General features: G+C 38.7%; 8 protein-coding genes across 8 annotated transcripts in view; 4 read left to right on the plus strand and 4 right to left on the minus strand.

The window, feature by feature from the left end:
* Nucleotides 1–2711: 2711 nt before the first annotated feature.
* Nucleotides 2712–4405, minus strand: SAPINGB_P006028 (uncharacterized protein; the record flags this gene model as incomplete). The annotated part of the gene is made up of 3 exons (XM_032000742.1): nucleotides 2712–2811; nucleotides 2937–3435; nucleotides 3949–4405. The coding sequence occupies 3 exons, from the start codon at nucleotides 4403–4405 to the stop codon at nucleotides 2712–2714; spliced, it is 1056 nt and encodes a 351-aa protein (XP_031856633.1).
* A 2215-nt stretch (nucleotides 4406–6620) lies between these two features.
* On the minus strand, nucleotides 6621–9995 carry SAPINGB_P006029 (uncharacterized protein; the record flags this gene model as incomplete). Its single annotated transcript, XM_032000743.1, has 1 exon — nucleotides 6621–9995. The coding sequence occupies one exon, from the start codon at nucleotides 9993–9995 to the stop codon at nucleotides 6621–6623; it is 3375 nt and encodes a 1124-aa protein (XP_031856634.1).
* A 315-nt stretch (nucleotides 9996–10310) lies between these two features.
* SAPINGB_P006030 (uncharacterized protein) lies at nucleotides 10311–11650 on the plus strand (the record flags this gene model as incomplete). Its single annotated transcript, XM_032000744.1, has 3 exons — nucleotides 10311–10361; nucleotides 10454–11171; nucleotides 11241–11650. The coding sequence occupies 3 exons, from the start codon at nucleotides 10311–10313 to the stop codon at nucleotides 11648–11650; spliced, it is 1179 nt and encodes a 392-aa protein (XP_031856635.1).
* Nucleotides 11651–11798: 148 nt separating this feature from the next.
* SAPINGB_P006031 (uncharacterized protein) lies at nucleotides 11799–12999 on the minus strand (the record flags this gene model as incomplete). Its single annotated transcript, XM_032000745.1, has 2 exons — nucleotides 11799–12727; nucleotides 12918–12999. 2 exons carry the CDS (start codon nucleotides 12997–12999, stop codon nucleotides 11799–11801), a joined length of 1011 nt encoding a protein of 336 aa, XP_031856636.1.
* A 2073-nt stretch (nucleotides 13000–15072) lies between these two features.
* SAPINGB_P006032 (uncharacterized protein) lies at nucleotides 15073–17658 on the plus strand (the record flags this gene model as incomplete). The annotated part of the gene is made up of 1 exon (XM_032000746.1): nucleotides 15073–17658. The coding sequence occupies one exon, from the start codon at nucleotides 15073–15075 to the stop codon at nucleotides 17656–17658; it is 2586 nt and encodes an 861-aa protein (XP_031856637.1).
* Nucleotides 17659–18019: 361 nt separating this feature from the next.
* Nucleotides 18020–20989, plus strand: SAPINGB_P006033 (uncharacterized protein; the record flags this gene model as incomplete). Its single annotated transcript, XM_032000747.1, has 1 exon — nucleotides 18020–20989. The coding sequence occupies one exon, from the start codon at nucleotides 18020–18022 to the stop codon at nucleotides 20987–20989; it is 2970 nt and encodes a 989-aa protein (XP_031856638.1).
* A 137-nt stretch (nucleotides 20990–21126) lies between these two features.
* On the minus strand, nucleotides 21127–23225 carry SAPINGB_P006034 (uncharacterized protein; the record flags this gene model as incomplete). Its single annotated transcript, XM_032000748.1, has 3 exons — nucleotides 21127–22888; nucleotides 22962–23026; nucleotides 23088–23225. 3 exons carry the CDS (start codon nucleotides 23223–23225, stop codon nucleotides 21127–21129), a joined length of 1965 nt encoding a protein of 654 aa, XP_031856639.1.
* Nucleotides 23226–23757: 532 nt separating this feature from the next.
* The window catches only part of SAPINGB_P006035 (uncharacterized protein), a gene marked incomplete at both ends in the record, with an annotated part of 3711 nt that continues 2699 nt past the window's right edge, over nucleotides 23758–24769 (plus strand). The window contains one exon of the mRNA XM_032000749.1: nucleotides 23758–24769. This exon is cut by the window's right edge and continues 2699 nt beyond it. Coding sequence (XP_031856640.1) covers nucleotides 23758–24769 — 1012 coding nt within the window.

Genomic DNA, 24769 nt, shown 5'->3' on the forward strand with positions numbered 1-24769 from the left:
TAATTATTCTAACACTATTCTAACACTATTAGGCATAATTACCGCCTTTTTCTTGTAATACTACCAATTGTTCTTCTCAAAGCTATATTTTGCATCACTTTTAACTTTTGTATTTCCTTTTTCAAGATCTTGCGATGCCACCATTTTAAGCCATATTCTACAATTGGTCTTATACAAGCAATATCACTGCAGAACCTCCCGCGTACATTTTTGATTGTTACTTAAATGCCAAGTAGTACCAACGGCTTTTCTTACCTTGTTAATCTGATTTAAAATTTTGATTTTTATAAAATCATGATAATTACTTAAAGTGATTCTTAGCAATTTAACTTCTTTCAAGGGTTTACAAAGTTCTCCATTGTGTAAAGTAAGTTACACAATTTTTTTTTTTTTATATTTGGATTTTAAATGTTTTGGAAAATAATAAAAAAAATAATTTATTATTTTAATTGATTTTAGAAAATTTCAATTAATTTAACTTAAAATTTTAAAAAAATTGGTTTTTTGTTTGTTTTTAAAAAAGGGTAAAATTTTAAAAAATTGTTCGTTTGTTTTGTTTTTATTTAAGGGTCATAGAATTATATAACATCAGCATCTGCGCTATCCTTCTTGTCTATACTATATATCTTTTCATTTTAATAATAAACTTTTAATTTTGGCTTCAACATTACATCTCCGACACCCCGAAAATAAGTCCTGATGCCAGCTTACGAGGAACAGGGGGTTAAAAATAACCAAACCTTCCCAACTTATCTCCACTTGTCTTCATCAACGCTGTAATTGTATTTCTTAATCCCTCCAAGCAGAGATAAAGCTTACAATCTCTTGTAAGCCAGTTAAACTGTTTAAGAGAGTCGACATGTCCATCTCTGGAGATATCCGTTTCAGTCCTTTTCTTTCCTCTTCAAGCAAAGGACACTCAACTAAAATGTGATGAACTGTTTCCAGCTCTCCACATTTGCAGTTGTAACTATCCTTTTCAATTCCAAACTTTTTAAACCATGCGCCAAAGTTGCCATGGCCTGTGCGAAATTGAGTAATATTACTCAAGATCCTTCGACTATCTTTCTTCATGATCACTCCCGTGACCATTTTGGAAAGATTATCAGTACATTTCGACTCCACAGTGATATTATGATACCACAGATCCTTATTACTATTCCAATACATTTCTTGCCATTCTTTCATTGCTTGTTTTTTCAAAATTCCATTGACTTTGTCGCAAAAGTGGTGATTTTAATCCACACTTTTGTCTCCCCCCTGTACATTCTAAATTTGATTGTTGTTACTGCGGCTTACGGGTCATTAGTATAGTGGTAGTATACCTGCTTCGGGTTATAATCGAAGCTCGTACAAAGCATAGTTTGTATTTGCAGGTGACCCCGGATCAAACCCGGGATGACCCCAAAGGTTTTCTTTTTTTTTTTTAAAATTTCACTTAATCAAGTGAAAGTTTGAATTAGTTAATTTAATTAAAACTAAAATTCGTTATATTTGATAATAAATTCGAGTTTAACCTTTGTATTTATTTTTTCTTTCACTCTTAAAACTCTTTTGTTTTTGTTTTTTTTATTTTTTTTCCTAAAATATTACCCATTTTTTTTAATTGGTCCAATTTAGCTTCGTATTCATTTATTCGTATTTGTTTTTTTTTTTTTTAAAAAAAAAATTACTACACACATGCACAATTGTCACGCATCTCCAAAAAAAACATTTCTGGTAATATTTTATCAGAAATGATTTTTTTTTTATGATAGAATTTATTAAAAAATAAAGACCTACTTTTTCTTTTTTTTTTAGTAACCCTAAAACTTCACCATCATCATCTCATGGCCATGACCATGGCCATGGTCCCATTTTCCAATTCTTCTAAATTTGGAAGTTCTAATTTAGGTTCTTTACGTGACAAGACTGTCCCTATTGTCATAATTATTTTTTATTTATTTTTTTCACTATTATTATTATTATGATAATTTTTTTTTTTTAAAAAATTTATTCCGATATGAAAAAAAAAAAACTTAAATTTATTTTTTATTTTTTATTTTTTTCTTTATTCTAAATTTTTATTTTAATACATTTAAATGTATTCTTGAACTAGATTGGCCTTATTCTCAAACGAATAATGGTGACAAAATACTTGCTCTCTATTAAATACTCGCCTACGCCCAAGATCATACAAGAACGTAACATACCGCTCATACAATTGGTGCTTCCCAACAACAAAATAGGGTACTCGAGGCAGCACTCCATAGTTTCCATTGTAGATTGCTTCTTCCCCATCTAGATGCAACCACTCGCACGGCATCACACACTGCAAAAGCACTTGCTTCAAATTTTTGGATGTCATAATCAATTTCTGCAGCCCTGGAGACGAGTAAAAGTAATCCAAGCTAAGCTCTAAATACTCAAGACTCTCCATCCCCTCAATTGCTTTGAAAAGCGCTTCAAAAAAGCAAAACTCTAAAAAAGTCTCCTCATATTTTTGGCCTCTCTTTTCACTATCCAAAATACTCTCTGGATTACTAACCAACTTCACCATTAACTCCGCTGTTGTAATGTTGCATCCTCCTACATCGTTTCCTTCTGATCCACTCCTTATTGGGTCTTTTGGGTATACATTTTGCCTTGCTAGAATCTCAGCTAGTGATTTCTCATCAGTGACCCTTTGGGTTGCTGCTTGTGTTAAATAATCTTTTACCATGCAATAATCTTTAAAGCTCTTTACTGTATAAATTTCCAATTTCTTTAAACTTTTCAATTTGCATATCGTTTTCACCAACCCTGTATCTCCGCGCTGGAAAAAGTTTAAACCTAAAACAGTCAATGTATTAGCAACAGCAGTCAAATCTATTGTTTTTGTTGTCGTCAACGTGGCTGTCGTTGCCGTTATTGTCGTCATTTCTCTGCCCAATCCCAAACTCCTGGGCCCAATGTACCCCGATATCAAAAGTGTTTTAAGTTGTGAAAATTTTAATTCAAATCCAATAAATGCAGATACTTCATTATTATGTGATGCCGCCCGAAATTCTGTAACGCTTGTTAGCGTGATTGGCTGTGCTTTTGTCGCTTCTTTCCACATTTGTTGGTGTAATTGTGGTACATGCTGCTCATGCTCATGTTCATCTCCTTCTTCTACCACTTCAATTACTTCATTTTCATCATTTTCATCATTTTCATCTTCTTCATCTTCTTCATTTTCCACTTCTTCAACTTCATCTTCAACTTCAACTTCAACTTCAACTTCATTTTCTTCTTCAACTTCATCATCATCTTCGTTTTCATTCTCAATTTCATCAAAATCAGAATCATTAAAATCATCATACTTGCTGTTCACCACCTTCAAAACAACACATTCTACAGTTGCAGGCAACTGGTTCAGCTCATTCACAACACAGCTCACAAAAATCCTACCCATTGATACCCTTATGTCGAGTTCTGTGACAACTGTTTTTAGTCTGGGACACTGCAATAGCGCTTTTAGAATAAACCTGTGTGATTTTACCCCCATATTGGAAAGAATAATATTTTGCAAATTTATCAGCTGAGGTGTTTTGAGCTTACTTGTATCACCATAAAAGGAATGCAAGTTTAAATGTGTGATGCTGTTTAAATTGCAAGAAAGCCCTTGAAATGGATAATAAATGTCAGAAAATTTCATGTCTACTACCAAATCCTTTTTCTCGCTAAGTTTTTTTAAAGAAATAAAAAATGGAGACGAGAAAAAAACCCACAATTTTTTCCCTTTAATCCAATACTCCAAGTATATCTTCCACAGCTTGGGATATTTATTCCGAGATAACGCCCCCACTGAAAACTTTAGATCTGCATCCTGGAGACTATAACCAGGTACGATTGCTAAGGATTTTATCCAGTTATTTGAAAACCAGCTGTATTTTTCAGGGTAGTTAAGCATGTGTAAAGTTATGGCTGTCCACCCAGTAAACTTACTAGGCACTACATAAATATCGCGCACCTCGCTTACCAAGATACAATTATTCCATGCCAATGTCCGATAAACTTGTTGCAATGACTGGCAAGTTTGACCAACTATTTGGTTTTCTTGTGGTGTCAAGTACTCACTCAATTCTCTGTGTATATCTACCGGAAGATTATTCAGGTTCCAAATTTTGATTGTATTACTGACTGGTTCTAGTTTTCTTGGTTTCTTCTCATGCCAGTATTTAGATAAACTAGATACAAGCATTTCCATCTCATCCCAACTTGTACTCAAGCCAGTAAGCATGTGCTCAAGGTTTTTATCTACTTCAGACAATGTATCTTTGACAAAGTAAGACTTGATAAAATTGGTGTACTTTTCAAGAACGAATCGGACCTCTGACTGGAGGGTCTCGCAATGCTGACCAAATTCACTTGAAGATTTGATAGTCTCATCATTTTTCGTCATTATATAAATATATATTTATTTTTTTAAAAAGTTTACTGATATTGAGATTAAAATTTAAATTTAAAGATTGAGAAATTCTAGGGATGAACAAAAAAAAAAAAAAAGAAAAATAGAACCTGGGGAAAAGTGGAAATTAGGGACTTTTAAACTTTAAATCTCTGCATATCTGAATGTCACCACTCAAGTATCATGATAAAACTAAACGCGTCTAGTTTCAGCAAAGGGTTTGCAGAGAACATAAAAAAAAAAATGTTGGAAGGGTCCCTTATTATATTTTATTTTTTTTTTAAATTATAAATAAACATTTCTTTGTTAAAAAAAAAAAGGGAAAAAAAAAAAACAGTTTATTTAACGGAACCTTTTATATTTTTTCGTTTTTGAATTAACTTTTAAACGTCCCAAAAAAAAATTTTAAATCCAAACAATTACGTAGCTACGTAAGCCTATAGGCTTGTAAAAAAAAAAAAAAAAAAAAATTAAAATTCTTTTAAATAAATAAATTGAAAAAAAAGTACTGGACGACACCGGAGTTGAACCGGGGACCTTTCGCATGCTAAGCGAACGTGATAGCCAACTACACCAGACGCCCATTTCATCACGTGACTATTGAATTTTTAGTAATCTATAAAATTTGTGAAATTAATTTATTTTTTTTTTTTTTTTTTTTTTTTTTTTTTTTTTTTTTTTAAGGGAAAAAGGGCTGGATGGTGTAAAGGGTAACACGTTCGCTCGATAGCGGAAGATACTGGGTTCGATTCCCAGAATACCCCCTTTTCCTGAGGATGTGTACGGGAGTATACACCTAGACTGAAAACCATAGGCTACCCTGGTTACAGGAATGCCGACTCTTCCGTACAGTCTAAATAGCCTGCAGGTGATTGCGGGCCGTATCTCTGACGGAAGAGATTAAGAAATACATGGGCGTCCGTGAAGATAAGTGGAAATGGGTTGGGAAGGTTTTGGGACCGACAGACTGGTTCTCCCTGTTCCTCGTAAGCTGGCATCAGGGCCCATCTTCCGGGCTACCGGAGACGCACAGAACAGAAACCACCAGTACTAAAAAGGTACAAATGAAAACCGGCAAGTCACATAGTCAGACAATAAAAAGGATAGCGCAGATGCTGATGTTATATAGTTCTATAACCCTTGAATAAAAACAAACAAACAAACAAACAATTTTTTTTTTTTTTTTTTTTTTTTTTTTTTTTAGGGGAAAGGGCTGGATGGTGTAAAGGATAACACGTTCGCTCGAAAGCGGAAGATACTGGGTTCGTTTCCCAGAATACCCCCTTTTCCTGAGGATGTGTACGGGAGTATACACCTAGACTGAAAACCATAGGCTACCCTGGTTACAGGAATGCCGACTCTTCCGTACAGTCTAAATAGCCTGCAGGTGATTGCGGGCCGTATCTCTGACGGAAGAGATTAAGAAATACATGGGCGTCCGTGAAGATAAGTGGAAATGGGTTGGGAAGGTTTTGGGACCGACAGACTGGTTCTCCCTGTTCCTCGTAAGCTGGCATCAGGGCCCATCTTCCGGGCTACCGGAGACGCACAGAACAGAAACCACCAGTACTAAAAAGGTACAAATGAAAACCGGCAAGTCACATAGTCAGACAATAAAAGGATAGCGCAGATGCTGATGTTATATAGTTCTATAACCCTTGAATAAAAACAAACAAACAAACAAACAATTTAAAAAGAAGGCACTTCTAAGCTTACAAGAGATTGTAAGCTTTATCTCTGCTTGGAGGGATTAAGAAATACAATTACAGCGTTGATGAAGACAAGTGGAGATAAGTTGGGAAGGTTTGGTTATTTTTAACCCCCTGTTCCTCGTAAGCTGGCATCAGGACTTATTTTCGGGCTGTTGGAGATGCAATGTTGAAGCCAAAATTAAAAGTTTATTATTAAAATGAAAAGATATATAGTATAGACAAGAAGGATAGCGCAGATGCTGATGTTATATAATTCTATGACCCTTGAATAAAAACAAAACAAACAAACAAATGGAGGTTTTTAACAGTCTCGTTTAAAATAATTTTATCTTATTGTCTATAAATGAATTTCATTGTTTATCTTTTATATCCAGAACTTATTATTTTATGACTAATCCCCTAGAAACCCCCTTTAAGCACAAAATATACAAGTATAATATGATATTTTATTAATTTTTAACTAAATAGAGAAATAGTATAAACATAATAATGTCTCATTAATTCCAAATTCCTTCCCAAGTCAAGTTCCGACGTACAGCGTTAGACAAGCCTTCATGGTACTGGACCCAGATCCGAGTTTTCTCGTCTCCACTAGATGCAAGCACACGCTTGACCTCAGGCTCCTCGTTCTTGTCTTTGCTTGGAAGTTTCTTTTCTTCAGACTGGATTCTGGCAAATGAAAATCGTAACAATCCTGTCGAAGGATTCTTTTTCTTTTTCTTTTCATTGTTATCAGATTCCTCCTCGGAACCAGTTTTCTTCTTTTTATTACTTGCTTCTTCATCCTCCTCAGTTTCATTAGCTCGTTTAAGTCCTTCAGAATCTTCTTCAACAGGTTTAAATACAAGAGTGGCCTTGTACTTTACAATCTCGGAATTGATAAGATTCCGAGTGGCATACTTGCCCACACTAGCTTGGAGCTGAGTCTTGGGTTCAAAAAAGGCAATTTTTTCAAATGCAGGCTCAAGAACATAAACAGTGCCACTAGTACCGAGTCGACTAGTATCACCAGAACGACCATTGTTTGTGTCATGCAATACATACTTTAAGCCATAGTCTAAAAGAATGTGTAGGGTATGGTTAATCTTTTGCATACGCAGTTCTTCTGGTACGATGACAACTGAGTCTCCTTGGGATTCAGGACCTGGTGTTCCCTGTCTTCTATTTCGAGAGGAGGTTTGTGGCAGTTCTGGGTTAACAAAGTATGCAAGGTAAGGAACCAACGATGTGACAAATTCTTTCTTATTAAATGATTGCAAAATCTCAGGGACATTTGAGTAAGCCTGCTTGAACATAGAGGCTGTAAGATCTTGGTTCATCTTAAACTGTTCGTAGAATTCATGCTCTGAAAGGATGTTTTTTGTAGGAATAGATTTGCCATCTTCGGTCTTTGTCCATGAAGCACTATACTTGGGGAATCCACGGTTATTGTTAATATTGGAAAACATTTCGTGGGCTGCAAGAGCTGTGTATCCATAATATTCTGCAATAGCACCGTGCTGATCTGCTCCGTAAACACAGCGGTTGATACGGTCATGAAAATACAGCCAGTCACCGAAATCCACGGGTTTCTTAAACATGTCGTCATTGTACTGCATGTGAGGGTATGCAAGAAAGGTCCCCATTGTCACACGATCGTACTCACCACAAGCCTGAATATCAGAAAAAACAGCTGCAGATTCATCTTGTTTTGTAAAAAGCTTTGAACTTGAAAGACTAGCTATGGAGTTTGAACTAATGGTTTTTGCACCACTTCCTCGTAGCTGTTGAAACACTCGCATAGTGACTGAAGACCAGTTCTTGGCCATATCTTTTTGGAAATTGGATGATTTTGTTACTTGGGATCCAGATTTTGGTGTACTTGTGAGTTTGTTATCATTATTGCACTCACAGCCAAACTGTATTGTATTTAAGCAACTGCGCAAATCACATTCCGAGTCAACAGCAATGCGAGTAAGTTGATCATCATCAATATCAAAACCTTCATTACGGCAAATCTTTTGAAGGGTATCTGCTATGACATAGGGAGACACTCTGCTGTATGAAACAATTTCTGCATATGGTCTTAAAGATCGGAGAGACGAGGCATAAACATCGTTACAAACGGCAATGATTGGTCGCTGAACTAAATTATTGATTGTTGATGCAATATTATTTTTTTTATTTTTGCGCCGTTTCCCAATTCCTCCCTTTTCATTTTCTAATTCAGCGGCTTCTGCCCGTTTCTTTTGGTTTACCAATATTCGCAAAATAGCATTTGGTTGCATTTTCTGACCACCTTTATACCCCGCTGCACTTCCACCATGCGATGTTAAACGTTCGATAGTTTGAATGGCTCTAGAATCGGCATTGATTAAATCAACGAGAGCTTTGATAAAACCTCCTTCAGCAGCTCCTTCAATTTCGTCCGCTATAATGCATACAGGATTACCTGACGATGAAATACGGTGAGAATGAATGGCAGATTTGATGCGTTCTTTGACAATAATACCTGATCGTTCATCAGATGCATTGATTTCCATAACGTCGTAGCCTGCTTGTGCCGCAATAACATGGGCCACAGTAGTTTTACCAATTCCAGGAGGACCATGGATAAGAAGAATTTTTTTCTGCGGCCGAGAAAGAAGATCACGAATATTATAACCAAATTGGGTATTGACGTCTTGGGTGACTGGGGTATCAAAGACTAACGGTGACCATTGGCGTAGCCATTTAAGCATTCTGCGATGTGTTTTTTCCGGGCCCACCAAATCAAACCATGATCTAGGGCGATATTTTTCTGTCAATAAAATATCTGGTTTGGTTGTGTTTTTTTTCGCAAATGTAGATTTCGGTTCTGCTGAAACAGCAGCAGCAGCAGCAGCTTTTTTGGCATTCTCAGCTTCTTCCCGTTCAAAAGCAGCCTTAAAGGCATAAACAGGAATACCAAAATGGTTACGAGAGTCGTGTTTATTTGATTTGTATCCTGGATTGCGTTCTTTCATAGATATGGAAATGCGTTCATGCTCTGGGATAGATTGTGTTGGATATTTAGCTTTTTTCTTCTTGCGCAAGAGAATAGTGCGGCCATCTGAAACTTTGACTGATATTGAATTTTCTAGTCCATCAACATCAGATATTTCAGAAGAATACAGAGAAGGTTCAGAGTCGTCTAAACGACTATGCTTGTCGAAAATACTTGAACCTAAAGAGGATTCTCTAGAAGATTCATTTTGCGAAGAGGCTGTTTGTTTGTCAAAAAGACTGGATCCTAAAGAAGGTTTATTTGATGGTTCCTTTTCCAAAATTGTTGTTTGTTTATGCTTATCAAAAATACTAGATCCTAAAGGTGATTCTTTGGCAGATTCTTTATCTAAAGATGGCGTTTGTCGATGCTTGTCAAAGAGACAGGAACCTAACGGCGATTCCTTTGCGGGTACTTTTTCAACAAGAGATCCTTGTTTATGTTTGTCAAATAAACTAGAACCAAGAGAGGAGAACTTTGGCTGAGATTCGATTGCATTTACAGACCCATTCGGACTAGGAGATTTAATTGATTTATGTTTATCGAATAAACTGGCACCAAGGGGTGATTTTTCAAAAGATTCTTTGGAAGTTTTATCAAATAAACTGGTTCCCAAAGGTCGACTAGATATCGAAACGGATGGATCAGGTATTTGCTGAGTTTCAGTTTGAGTAAAAAGACTGGAGTTTAAGGGTTCTGATCTTTGCTCACTTGCTGCTTCATCATTTGTTTTAGAGTGTTCATCAGCAAAAGAAGAGGAAGAAGAAAATGATGATGGTTTATCAATGTCGGAGTTAATATTTTGAGACCGATCTTTGTCGAACAAATTGGGTCCTAAAGACCCCGGTTTTAGCGCCGAGTCGGACATATTGAGGCGAGTATAAAATAATGTGGTTTTAATTAATGAAATGACGATGAAGGAATAAGCTGGAAAGGGTTGGTGGTTGTTTAGAAAAAAAATGTAAACAAAAAAAAAAGAAAAAAGTAACTGAAAAAAAAGGTAAACGCGTCGATTACGCGTACGCATCGTTCACGTGCACAATGTTAAAATTATAATCTCCCAACTTTATGAGTTTTTGTTTTTTCTTCCTTTTTTTTTCATATTAGAAAATTAATTTTTTTTCTCTCAGTTATCTTTGAAACACGTTAAATAAATTTATAAATCGATTTAATATATACTAAAATGGATCTTGAAACAGTTGATGACGAAACACTCAAGTTTTATCTTGCTCTTGTATTCTTACAAATTCAATAATTTCTGACAGAAAGAGTGTTTACTTAATTTTGTTGTGTAATTCTAACGCTTATGTGAAATAAATACTTTAGGCAGTTGTTGTTTCACGAAACCAGCCTCCTCCTGAATGGGGGGACTGTGGAATAGAGAGAAACAATGGTTCAGATTCAGTCCAGGAGTACTTGGCGCAGGTTATAGAGAAGCTAGATGATCCTGTATGGTTTTGGCAGAAACGGTATCAAGACAAGTGTAAGGAGCTGGATACTGTGACTTTAGAAATAGAAGCTTTACAGCAAGCTGTCAAGATAGACAATCGAATGAGTGAAAATAGTTCTGCTGAAAGAGGTAAAAATGAGGAAACCCTATTGTTGTGTTGGAATAAAGAGTTACCTGGGAAAAGTTTGGAGAGCTTGCATAGTGATATGTTGATAAAAGCAGTTTTACAAAAACTTCAAACTGATATTGATAAAAATGTGAATGAAAATATTTACAGTTTTATGAGCACGTTAAAACAATGGGTGCGGATTGAGGAGCTGGAAACTAGCCATATTGTGGAGATTACCCAACAGATCAAGCAGTGTTATAAGCATATTTTGAAGAGAAAAGATAATGGATGGTTCAAGACAGCCCAATCAATTGTTGATCTGGTTTTAGATCTTTATTATTCATACTTTTGTGCAATATACCATCAGCAACTTTCAGAGAAAAATACCAATAAGAAAGAGTATAAGACGAAGAAGAAAATTTTGGTGAAAGATGCTAGTTTTACATTGGTATATATTGGATCAGAAAATATTATGGTTCGGTATTGTAAGTTTTTATGATTATGATGATTACACTGTTTTTTTTTTTTTTTTTAGTCTAACTTAAAAAATATAGATACTATTGAGAGTTTATGCAAATTCATGTCCACGAAAAGCATTTCAACCAATAGTATTGACAAGCCTACGGATGGTATTAGCAAGCGGCAATGGCAAGTTGAAAAGGCGATATTGTATCGATTTTTGGAGAAGATTGTGAGCGGAGTAATGATGCGGCTGGTAAGCTCTGAGAGATCGTCTGAGTTGTTTATTAAAGAGTATACGAATCGACAAGAGCAAAATTTAAAAGAAGATACAGAATGTGTGAAAACTGGAGTGCAAATGGAGGAAACCATTGGGGGGATGGAGTTGCGGAAAGAAGGTTTACGAGCTGTTAGAAATCAGACTATCAAGAGCATTTTGTGGCATATAGATGATCTTAAACTACAAGCCAAGTTTTTAGACATGAAATGGGTAATTTTGGATTAAAAGGAAGAAAATTAGCAACTAGAACTCATAATTACTTTTTTAAATTTTTTTAAATTTATAATTATTTTGTCTTTTTTTTTATTTTATTTTATATTAAGCTTGTTGTATTTTTATTATTAAGATATTGCTTTTTTTTGTTTAAATCATTTTACTTTCCATTTTGTCGTTCTAGAGGAGTTAATTCATCAAAATAAGGATGGGCCATTGCTTCTTTAGCTGTGAGACGTTTCTGGTGATCATAGACAAGAAGCTTATCGAGAAAATCAATTGTAACATCAGTTGCAAAAGCACTGTTGGCTTCAGTGATGAACTTGGACCAAGGCCTTCGAGCATAGGATCCGAGGTCGTCAAACTCAGAACCGAGTTTAATGTGGTACTTGCGGAGGTACTCGTAGAGGTCGTTTGTTCCCAAAACACGGGCGATTTTGACCAACTGGTCTGTATTTGAGTTTCCATGAAAGAATGGCTCACGCTTAAAGATGAGAGAGGCAAACATTGCGCCAAAGGACCAAATATCGAGAGAGTAGTCATATCGTTGGTACTCCACCAGCAGTTCAGGGCCTTTGAAATAACGGGAGGCCACACGGACATTATAGTCGACACCCTTGTGATAGAATTCAGCAAGGCCCCAATCTATCAGACGAAGGCGTTTTGCTTCATGGTCAATCATAACGTTATGTGGCTTGACATCGCGGTGCATAATTCCCATTGAATGGGCATAGTCGAGGGCGAGGAGGAGCTGATACATGTAAAACTTGATATCATATGGGGTGAATGTTGGATAGAGGGTACGGAAGTCAATGTTTTGAACACGTTCAAAGACGAGAGAGGTTGTTTTGGACTCAGTATCATGGACGACATTGAGGAAAGAAATGATATTTGGGCCACCTTCTAAGTTTGAAAGGATTTTAATTTCACGCTTAATTTTTTTATGCTTAACTGGCTTTAAAACTTTGATGATGACCAGTTCTTTAGATTCGATATCTATAGACTCAAAGACTTCTGAGTACTTCCCGCGACCGACGCGCCGGATGATTTCATATTTTTCTTGGTATCCCCAGTTGATAGAGGCATGTTCTGTTTAAAAAAAAAAGGCGAGTTAGAGGTTTATTTAAGAAATTAAAGATAGATGTGGGTTAAATAGAATTATATAAGGTCGCAAAGTAGGGAAGAATAAGATAGAAATCGGAAGACGATTAAATAAATCATATTCATTTATAGACTTATATATATATAAAACTAGTGATAAAGTATAAATTATACATACCATAATCCCAATAAGATTGAGGGAACTTTTCATTTGCATCTGCATATACGCGAGAAACAAATCGCGGGTCGTTTGAATCCATTTGGTTATATATATATGGTTATATACAAGAGTATATATGAGTTATGCGTGTTGAATATTGACGTGTGTTTGTTTGAAAAAAAAAAAAATTCCCTTCCTTGATTCTGTTTTTGTAATATATATATATATATATATATATATATATATATATATATAATAAGGACTTTATTAACAAAAAGGATGAAAAATATTGGCGCGTGTTAAAATTTACACGATATGTAAAAGCAGTAGTAGTAGTTTAAAGCAGTAGCAGTAATAAATAATAAAATGTATTAGTAGTATTAGTAGTAATAGTAGTAGTCGTAGTAGTAGTGACAAAGAAAGAGTAAAAAAAAAAAAAAAAAAATTTAACGTGAGGAACTTTACTAAGAAATATTTATATTTATAAATTAAGAGGACACACAAGAGAGAGAGGAAAATTTTTTTTTTTTTATATTTTTAATTTTTTAAAAAATAAAAATTAATGACGACGACGACAACAACAACAACAACAACAACGACGATAAATAAAGATTTTTAAAAAAAAAAAAAAAAAAAATGGAGGAAAATATAAAAAAGATTGAAAACAATATGGAAGGCTGAAAAAAAAAAAAGTTTTTATTTTTATTTTTCAAAATATTTGAGTGATAATGATGGAGTAAAATTTTAAAACAGCAAGTGATGGAGATATGTACATCTATCTACAAGTAATAGGGAAAGATGAAGCCGCCTTCAAGACGATGAAAAATAAAAAATAAAAAAAAAATATGCTGGAAATGCTTTTATAAGAAATATTAAAAAAAAAAAAAAAAAAAAAGAAGAAAGATTTATACTGAGACTTTCTTTCAAGTTCAGAGTCTTTTTTTTTTTATTTTTTTTTTTAATTAGAAGGGGTGTTGGTTGTTAAAGTATATAAAATAGTAATAATTTTGGGTGGTTGTGAAATATTTATTTTGATGATTTTATTGTTATTGTTGTTGCTTCTATTACTGCCACTGTAGCTTATAAGACTAATTAGTCTGTATCCAACCTGTTCTTTCTCTATCTCAGTCTTATTTAATTCTTTACAAAAAAAAAAAAAAAAAAAAAAAAACTTCAGCTTGCTTGGCCAGATTTATTATTATTTTTATTATTAATATTAATATTAACATTAATATTATTGTTATTATTATTATTTATGGTTATTATTTGTTATTGTTATTGTTATAATTATTATTGTTGTTGTTGCTCAAAGCTTGGCTGGCTAGATGGAAAATTTTGTAATGGGAAAAAATTTTCTGTCATTTAAAGTGTCATACATAAATGTAACAAATAAATGTAATAGATGGATGTAACAAATAGATGTAACATATTTGCAACATATTTGTATCATAAAATGTAACATAAAAGTAACATAAAATGTAATAATCCAGCATGTAACTTCCTTTTTCTATTTGTTACTTGCGCAATTTCGTTGAAACAACCAATCAAAAATAAAAACATTGCCACGAGGCTGCTGCCGTAACAACCGGGGATAACGGTTCCCTTAGAAAAAATCTTCTTTATCAGTCACGTGGATCCTTACATAATATTGCATACTTTCTCCTTCCCCCCCCCATTCTCCATCTATCCAGTTGTAAAGCCGATTCGGTGTTGCATTTAAGGGTTGCGTTTACAATTTTTTTTTTATAATTTTTTTTTTTTTTTTTAGTGTTAGTGTTAAAATTTTATAGGTCATAAAACTCTGTACATCAGTACAAGAGTTTAAAACATTTTTAAAATTGATGACCTTTTTAACAACAATAATAATAAAAAAAAAAAATCTTTTCTTCTTACACTCACTCAAAACTATTTGATTTTTTTACGTCTCTTTATTAGAAGACATAAATCTTTTGATATCTTTTGATTGATTTTTTTTTTTTTCAATTTTTTTTTTTTTTTCATTTACAAAATTAATTAATTAATTATTTATATATATTCTTCATTCTTATTACTTAAGATATATATATATATATAATAATATTTTTTTTTTTAACTCCATATTAATACTTTTGTTTTCCTCCTCTTTCCGCTTTCTGCCTAACAGTTTTGGTGTTTTCAGCTCCTCTCTTATCCCATGGGTAACACTCCTTCCAAAAATGCTCATACCAGTATCTCAATGACGCCAGATGTAGGCGCTGGTCCTTCATCTTCGGCAGGAAGCTCGCTCCAGACCTCTGAAGACGGGGGTCTGGATGACCCCATATGTAGCGGTAGTAGTAGCAGCTCCAGAAATTTAAGGTCCAGTGCGTACAATCATCATCATCATCATCATCATCATCTTGGCTATGAGAAACAAGGTTTAAAGGTTAATAATAATAATAACAACAACAACAACAACAACAACAACAACAACAACAACAGCTATCAGTATGAGCACGATAGATCATCTTCAGAAAAAGATAACAACTATGCTTATTCGTCACCACTTTCCCCATCTTCTTCAGGAACTCCTGTCCTGGCATCTCCTTCATCTTCATCTTCAACTAAAACTACAACCCCCCGCAGTGGCTATATCAACAACTCCATCACCACAAACAGCGTTCCAGTCCCTGTCAGACGTAGACCTTCATCATTTACCACTCCTCGTTCTGCAGACCGCCGTCCATCCACCTCCTCATCCATCTCGTCTTCCTCGTCATCCATCTCGTCTTCCTCGTCATCTGCCTCTTCTAAATCGTCTGTTGTTGTCTCATCCGATGTGGGCGTTGTTGGAGGTCCTTCTGATGCTATTGCAACAGCTTCTACCGCCACCATTACACCCTCCTGCTCTTCATCCCAAACCCCAACCCCAACAAAAACCCCTACCTTAACCCCAACCCATACCCATAATAATAATCACTACAACCCGTACCAACCGACCTCTACAAATGCAACCAACCCTAACCCGCCTCAGTCCTTTTATGAGACGGTGGTTTCATCATTTTCTTCCACTGCTACTCCTACCGATCCCTTCACTACATCAACCTCAACCTCTACCTCAATCTCAACCCCAACCGAAATTCCTCGGTCTTCAACAACAAATACTCAAAAATGGTCTAAACCTTCTTTGGTAATTGCTACAGATGGGGCTCTCTCTTCCAATTCTTCAAGCCCATCCTCATTGTCCCAGAGCCCATCAGCTACCAACCGTCTTTATAAGGCAGCAGCTGCTTTGACGCCTATTCACCAACATTCGTCTTATCCAAACCATCAAGATGACTTTTATACAATGACTCCTATGGGCGGTCTTTCAACAACAGTGGCACTTTCCTCTAGCCTATCTTCTGTTGGTACTAGTTTTTCTAGCTCCCTTAGCTCCTTTTCTCAATCGAGTCAATCTAGCCAATCTAGCCAACAAAATTCCCCCGTCAAGACCCCTACTTTTGAAGAATACCCTTCGACAACTTTTGTTGTTGACGAAGACCAAGTTAATGGTCAAACCACTCGTCTACCAAGTCCAGGATCTCATTTCCCGTCAAATACCATTACAAAGGCTAACGTTGTTGCAGCTGCTCATACTTTGACCACAGCTATTGGTACTAATATATCAGGTATGCCCACAGCTAGTCAGCAACTATCTGCCACACCAAAGCCTAAGTCTCAACAACGCCATCACAGGTCTGAGAAACTTTCTTCTCCTTCTACTTCCACTTCTCCATTATCATCTACCAAGTCTAAACCCAAACAACATGCGGTGGATGTTAACGAGCTTATTGGTCGTTTGCTTAATACTGGTCTCTCATCCTCAAAGAAACTTTGTATTAGTAACAATGAGATTATTGGTATTTGCCGTGCTGCCCGCTCCATTTTTTTGTCTCAACCTACCCTCCTTGAGTTGGGCACTCCTGTCCAGGTTGTTGGTGACATTCATGGCCAGTATGGTGACTTGCGTCGTGTCTTTCAGCTTTGTGGTATGCCTCCGGAATCCAATTACCTCTTTTTAGGAGACTATGTGGACCGTGGCAAGCAGTCGATTGAGACCATGCTTCTTCTTTTGTGTCTTAAGATTAGATATCCTGAAAATGTCTTTTTGCTCAGAGGTAACCACGAGTGTGCCAGTGTCACACGTGTTTATGGCTTTTACGATGAATGCAAACGTCGTGCTTCTGTCAAGGTCTGGAAGACCTTTGTTGACACGTTTAATACGCTTCCTATTGCCGCCACTATTGGCCGCAAAATTTTCTGTGTCCATGGTGGTCTTTCCCCTTTCCTTAACTCTCTTGATGACATTCGCAATATTCAGCGCCCCACCGATATTCCAGAAATGGGTCTTCTCAGCGATCTCCTTTGGTCAGACCCGGATTCTACGGTTGACGAATGGCGACCCAATGACCGAGGCGTGTCTTACTGCTTTGGCAAACCCATTGTGGAAGCCTTTTGTGCCAAATTTGGCTTTGACTTGATTGCTCGTGGTCACATGGTTGTCGAGGACGGCTATGAGTTTTTCTGTCGTCGCAAGCTTGTGACTGTGTTTTCGGCACCCAACTACTGTGGTGACTTTGGCAACTGGGCAGCTGTCATGACTGTTGGCAAAGACTTGCTTTGTCGTTTTGAGCTTTTGCAGCCTTTGGATACTAATGGTGTTCGCCGCGAGCTCAAAAATGGCCGCAAGACTGATGTTAAGACGATTAGTCCTACCAAAAAGAAAGACCTTATCACCAGTATTTCGCTTAAAAGTTGAAAGAATAAAATGTTTATAAAATAAAAATGAGTTTATATATATATTTGTAAAATTTGTATTTTTTTTTAAGAAAATGAATAAAGAGAAAATGAAAATTAAAAAAGATAAAGAAAAAGAAAAAAATAGAAAATAAACTTGATTGTTGGCAATTTTTGGTGCGGTCCTAAATAAAAAAAAAAAAATTAAAAATTTTCCCCCCCTCTAATCCAACTTTTTTTTTTTTTTTTTTTTTTCCCACCTTATCCCAAGAATTCCCACCAAACCCCTTATACACAGTTTTTTTAAGACTTCACCCCTTATTAAATTCTACTGAAGTCTTTAATTTATCTTATCTTTCATTCATTCAATTTTAACTAATCTAATGGAATCAGATTTTGTATCCGAGCGCAGGCGGACTCGCAAGCGCGGGGGAGGAGGCGTTTCTGATAACGACGACGGCTCATCTTCTGGTACAAATTCTAATAACAATCATAACAACAATGGTGTCGATGACGGCGATAAGTACTCATACGAGATTTCTCGCAGTCAAAGTAACAGCAGCAGCAGCAATGGAAGTAGCGGGTCAGCCTCACGGAGCCGGCATGCGCGGGGAAACAATGATGATTCTAAGCGCCGCGGTGACAAGCAGCAACACGACCGCAATGGAAATCGCCGAGTACCGGAAGACGAAGAAGAAGAAGAAGAGGAAGAGGAGGAGATTGAAGAAGAAGAAGATGAAGAAGACGACGATGGTGCACAGGCCTCCTCCGAAATTACGCGATGTATCTGTGGCCACCAAGAGCTTCAACTTAGCAATGTGCAACAGCGCGAGCATGAGCGTGTGGATGAGTCGCTATTCATCCAATGTGACGAATGCCAGGTTTGGCAACACGGGTTTTGCGTGGGTATTCTAACCAACGCGTCGGCTCCTGAAGTATACTACTGCGAGCGATGTCGTCCTGACTACCACGTTATAGTAGTCCGGCCCAATGGCAAGACCTCACGGTACTCTCCTCAAGAAGATGACGACGAAGAAGAGCAAGAGGCAGAGGAAGAAAGTGGGAAAAGCAAAAAGGAAAATGCTGGGAAATCTGGCGGTAGTGGTTCCAAGGACCATCACAAACACGACTCGGAGCGGGGATCTCACCACGCAGATAATGGTGATGGTGGTAGCAAAAATAACATTGACGGTGTCGATGACCAAGGAAATGGTGACGGAGAAGTTCGGCCACGGAATGCCACGAGTCGAAGCAGCAGCCGAGAAACGGCCGACGGAGACGGAAAGAGCGGCGGTGGCGGCTCCTCAGACAAGAAGCGCAAAAAAGTACCCAAGAAGGAAACCGAGGTGGGGGGTGCCACAACTTCTGGTGGTGGTGGTGGTGATGGTGCTACTACTACATCTTCGGGTCAACCACAACACCAGCAACAGTTCCAGCAACAACAAAATGGTGCAACTTCCGGTACACGTGTTGGAAGTCCACCGGTTGGTCAACAGGGGTCAGCTGGAGCTTCGGGAAGCCTTTCCCGAAAACATTCGGCGCGCAGCTCCCCGCAGTCACCCTCGGGCACTGCAGCCGGGTCATCACGATCTACTAGAACACGACCCACGCTTAACTCACAAGCGTATGAAGAAAACCTGCGGCGGGCTCTCGAGGAGTCTGTTCATGATGCACAACCCAAAACTGGTGATGGCGAGGGAGGAGGAGGAGGAGGAGGAGGAGGAGGCGGCGGCGGCGGTGGTGGTGGTGGTAGTGGTGGTGGTAGTGGAGCATTAGGGGCCACCTCAAACTCGGAAGCCGCGGGCTCGGCATCAACAGAAGGAGGAGCGTCATTGTCAAGCACAACAGTCACAGCCACAGTTGCAAGAGTAAGGACAGCAAATGAATCATCATTATCTACAGTTGACACTGAAGGAGACGTGGTCATGACAAGTTCTGAGGGTCCGGACGGTGTTACGGAGACTGATGGGCCAATCACTTCGAGCACTCGTTCATCGCGGTCACAAGGATCCAAGGGCTCTAAAATTGGTGGTAACAATGCCGGCAATACAGTAGCATTGACAAACTCTACGGATGACACAGCTGCCACTGGTGATGAAGAAGGTGCGGCGTCTTCGACAAGAGGCTCGACACGAAGGGCTCCAGCACGGTCAGCTAATAAAGGTGACTCTGACGGTGGAGCAGCGGGAATGTCACGCAAACGTACACACGAATCTGCAGGATTTGGGTCTGAGGAAGATCTACAAGATACCACACCTGCTGGTGGATCCACAACAGCTACCACTTCGACTGCTACAAATACCACAGCCTCGACCAGTACCACTGCTACGACATCGTCTTCCCGCAGTTCCAAGTCTAAAAAAGCTAGTGCGGCCAACGATTCCGGAACAGGTGCAGCCTCATCTGCTTCTTCAGCCAACAAGCGCAAGCGCACGCGGCCTCGGGCTGCAGCTGGCGGGTCCGGTCGCAGCGGAAGTCCTGCAGTAGGGGCTAGCAATGTGCAGAACAGTCATGGTAACGCTGGCGGAAGCGGTGCCAGTGGTCGGGAGATTGTTGATCGACCGGCTAAGGCTCGTATTCCTCAACCGCGGACCTCTATTCCAGAAATGCAAAAAAGAGTTTCTGCGTTGCTTGAGTTTATTTTACGCTCGCGTAACGACTTGGATAAAGAACAAAATAACCGGCAGTGGCTCATGGAGTACCGCGACACACGATTTCGCAGGATTTACAATATGGATGCTGCAGGTACTAGCAGTGGTAGCAGTGGTAGCAGTGGTAGCAGTGGCGCTGAGACCAAGAGTGAACAAAGTGCAAGAACAACACCTTCAGGAAATCATCAAGACCAAAGCTTGAATACTGGCAAAGAAGTTGTGGCAGAAGTTATTACTGTTGCCGATGGTATTGTGGCAGTTACATCTAGTCTTGTAGAAGATTCGGGATCTTCACGGGCGACTCCGGAACTTGCCTTGGGTTCTGTGAGCACTCTTGGGGTTGTTCCTGAAGGTGTTTCTGCTAATTCTACAGCTATTCCTCCGGCTGCTACCTCAGCATCTGGGTCCCGGTCTCGAACAAAGCGTGCAACACAGAAACAAAAGCAACTTGCGCAGGTGCAAAAGAAGCAAGAAGAAGAACAAGCAGCTGTTGCAGCACAACAAGCAGCAGCACGACAAGCAGCAGAACAAACAAAAACTGGCATGGCCATGGTCATGGAGGATTTGGAAAAGCACTTGACGGACCCAAAGCTAAGTGAGGCATTGTTTGCATGTTACCAGCCTACTGTAGATCTGATGGAGTCTCTGGTCAAAAAATTGTTAGAGTGGCAAGATCGGTTCAACTATTCAATGAACCAATAATGCCAACATTATATATATTCCTTAATGCAAATAATGAAAGAAAAATAATATTTATAAATTTATTTATTTATATATAAAAAAGACAAAGAAAGAAAAAAAGAAAAAAAAAAAACAAACTTAGTTTGGGATTTCTTTTTTTATCGAATACGCGATGCTAGACGTGTGGCGGGAGACGCGTCTCGTAGTGAAGAGTTCCCATGGGACCCGGACCCGAGCCATGCTTTACTCATGGTTTCCATTACATCCAAAAACTCACTTGACGAGAGTACATCTGTTGTACCCAAAACGACACGGACTCCAGATGTTGACGCGTTAATTTCGGCTACTAACCGGGCCTCCTCATATGTCGCACCGCCTACCATAAACACTATAATATCCTGCGGCCGCTCATCCTGCGGCACATCCGCCTCGCTGCCGGGCCCGCCGCCAACGCCAGGTGTGTTTCCGCCAGCACCGTTCCCGGCTGCCCATGACGGCAATGAACCGTCGCCAGGGTCCATGTACGGGTGAGTAGCACGGCGCAGACGGCCCTTAATAAGAGACGAGAGAGTGCGTTCGAGCAGTGGTGTGTGTTGCGTGTACACATTGTCAACTCCCTTAAGTCCCTTTGCAATACTTGTTTGTGCGCGTGCAAAAAACCCAGTTTCCTTGGCGTATAATGGTTCCTGGCGCTGTGCCTGACCTGCATACTTTTCCAGCACTGTTTGCACAATGGCTTTAATGTCGCGCTGGCGGGCCCCGCCGCTGGTGGTTGTTGCTAACAGGTCCACCAAAAAGGGCAATTGTGAATTGCTGTTACTTTGGTATCGAAGACCATACAAAATCACAAGACGCAACTTGACATCCAAGTCAAGTGTTTCTGATCCAATAAACCCTTGCAGTGTTTTAAGGTCACTCGAGTGTGAGTCATTACATGCCAGCGACTGTTCGAGCTGAGACACTTCAAGCAAGTCCTTGACGCCAATGAGCCGTGACAGCTCCGATACAAGCGACACATGCTTCGACACATTGCCAGATAAACGTCTAAACTCAGGATAATCCTGCACAAAGCGTTTCATATCGTCAATACTATCAATGTTTTTATTCATCTTAGTCTTGGCCTGGTACTGACCCACGTAGTCCTTGATGGAGGCACCCAAGTCACCGAAATTCAGGTACATTGTTTTCTTGAAAAATGGATCTTGGTCTGGAGAAAGAACAACCTCCTTTTGCTCTAATTGGAGGTCAGGAACATGGGACATGTCCACACGATTGTTTACAATTCCGATAAGCTCATGAGTCATTGCCTGATATGTCCATGGTGTGAGCAGAGGTGTTATGGGATCATTTTTACGATCAATAATTAGCAGCACAGGTGGAGTATCTGGAACAATGCGCTTGCCATTGTGAGAAGCTTTGGCTTGCTTTTCCATTTGAATAAAAAGCTGAGACTCCTGTTTAATTTTGTACATAAGCTCGGCTGCAAGCTTTTTTGAAAGAGCCGAGTTGCGGTCATAGCGAATGAGCAGTGATCCAGCCTTTTTGAGAGCCAGTAGTGATGCAAATAATCCGTCAACTGTGCGATTAAGATTCGACGGAAGCCAAGAATCTGGTGACTGACTGGTATCGGGTCCTCCCCAGGGCAAGGGAGGCGTCAAATTGATACTAAATAGATCTGTATTGATGATGTAAAAGTCAACAAAAACTTCCTGCACACTGGTTACAATCTCATGGTCGTCTGATTCAGCAAGACGTTCCAAGGCAGACTTTTTAATGACGTTTGTAAAAAACAGCTGGTAACTTGCGTACTTTGGGTTTCGGACTTCTTCAATGAGAAAGTCTATGGTATCTGGAGTAGGCCGAACGAATGCAATACAATGCAAATGACGCATTTTTTCGCGTGATTCATTTTCCAGTCGACTGTAACATGGGGTTAGAAAAGTTTAAAGTTAAACTTATACAATAATAATAATGGAGATAATAATTCACTCACTCAATCAGGTAAACTTCATGCTTTAAAAGCATAGACTGGGTTGTAAACATGGAAATTATACCGACCTGAAGATAGCAATAGTTAGCAATGTATGGACCTTGAAGAGGATTCTAATGCAAAACTGACCGTATCCTTATCCAGCAAAAGGACTTTGATTTTAGATGATGCTGCAAGAGTTCCGGGAGCCGGAGCTGGGTGGTCAGTGGGCTTTTTGGAGCCGACAATGCAATCGACATAGAAGTGGGCGGTCTGTAGTAAATCCATGATTGATGGTTGTGGTGGCTGGTTAAGAAGGGTGGTTTGAAGCTGAAAATTACACGTATAAATGCTGATGGGGACCGCGACCATCGTAACAGAAAATATATATACATAAGGATATTGTTGCATATAAGGTTGAGTATATTAGGGTTATAAAATCACCTAAGATATAACAGACCATGATATACACATTAAAGGTGAACTAATTAGTCTACTTCTGGCTCAGGACATGTGGCCAAACCTAACCCTACAAGCCAATCTTTGCTAGCCAGGCACGAATCTCTCTCACCCTTCCCCTCCTCCTTTTTTTGTTTTCTTCTTTAAAATACAAAAAAAAAAAAAAAAAAAATAGGGACTTTAATAAAAAAATTCAAAGCCCAGCCACCAAAAAATCTCTCTTATTAAAGCTTGCTTGCCACAAATACCCCAGGGAAACAAAGAAAGAACCCTAATTGACAGCATTTAAATTATAGATAGATACATTTTAAATAACAAGCTATAGATTGAAGATTATTATATTTACTCTTTTTTAATACCAATGACTGACGATGACTCGCAGCAGCTCCCTCAGCAGCAACAGCTTCCATTCCAAAGAAGAGCAAGATCCGCTGTTGCTTTAAACAGCCAAGCTTTGACTAGCCGTAAGAGGGTATCTAGTAAGCAGTTCATTGCTCATTCCAGCAGACACAGAAATACCGCGTCTCACAGAAACCTCAGCCGGCTGGGTTCCTTTTCAGGCGCCCCTTCTAGCAATGGCTTCAATGCACAACCTTCTAACAATCCAAGTAGACCTTCTGCACCTTCCGAAGTCTCATTGACTAAAAATGGGAAAACCAAGGAGGAACAAGTTAGTACAGTTGCAAAAGAACCTAGAAAGGCCGTGCTTTCTGTTGGCGGCGACGACGATGAAGACGATACAGAATCTGAAGAAGAGGAAAATTACCATTATCATCTCCAACAACAGCAGCAACAGCAGCAGCAGCAGCAACAACAACTACCACAACCAGTTACACCACAACCACAGCAGGTTAATCCATCTTCTGCTCCAGAACAATTGCAGCAAAAGATCCCAGCCCAGCCTCAACAAGGCCTTTCACCAATATCCCCAGGCCATGACATTACTAAAAACCATACCAGCATAAACCACAATTTACAACAAAACTCCTCGGAGCCAATTACTCAGCATTTAGTGAGTGATGACGACGATGATGATGAAGACACTGAAGAAGATACAGATCAGGGTCTTCAGGGGCCTACAGTTGCTGCGGCAGCAGCTATTGCAGCAGCTAACATATCTCATAATCAAGTTTTGTCCCAGCATAAACCTGACCGTCAAACTTCTGCATCTACACTGATAAACTCAGTAGCAAACATTTCTCATGACAAAGTTCCTGCGGAACCTGCATCTCACCATCAAGCTTCCACAACTACACTGATATCCTCTGCAGTAGTTCCAGAAATATCTAAAACTTTATCTGCTCATGAAACACAGTTGACACCCGTTCCTTCTTCCTCCTCCTCACCTTCAGCTACCCCCTCTGCCCCAACTT

Source organism: Magnusiomyces paraingens, assembly GCF_902498895.1.
Source record: "Magnusiomyces paraingens strain CBS 517.90 genome assembly, contig: contig5, whole genome shotgun sequence".
Lineage (NCBI taxonomy): Eukaryota > Fungi > Ascomycota > Dipodascomycetes > Dipodascales > Dipodascaceae > Magnusiomyces > Magnusiomyces paraingens.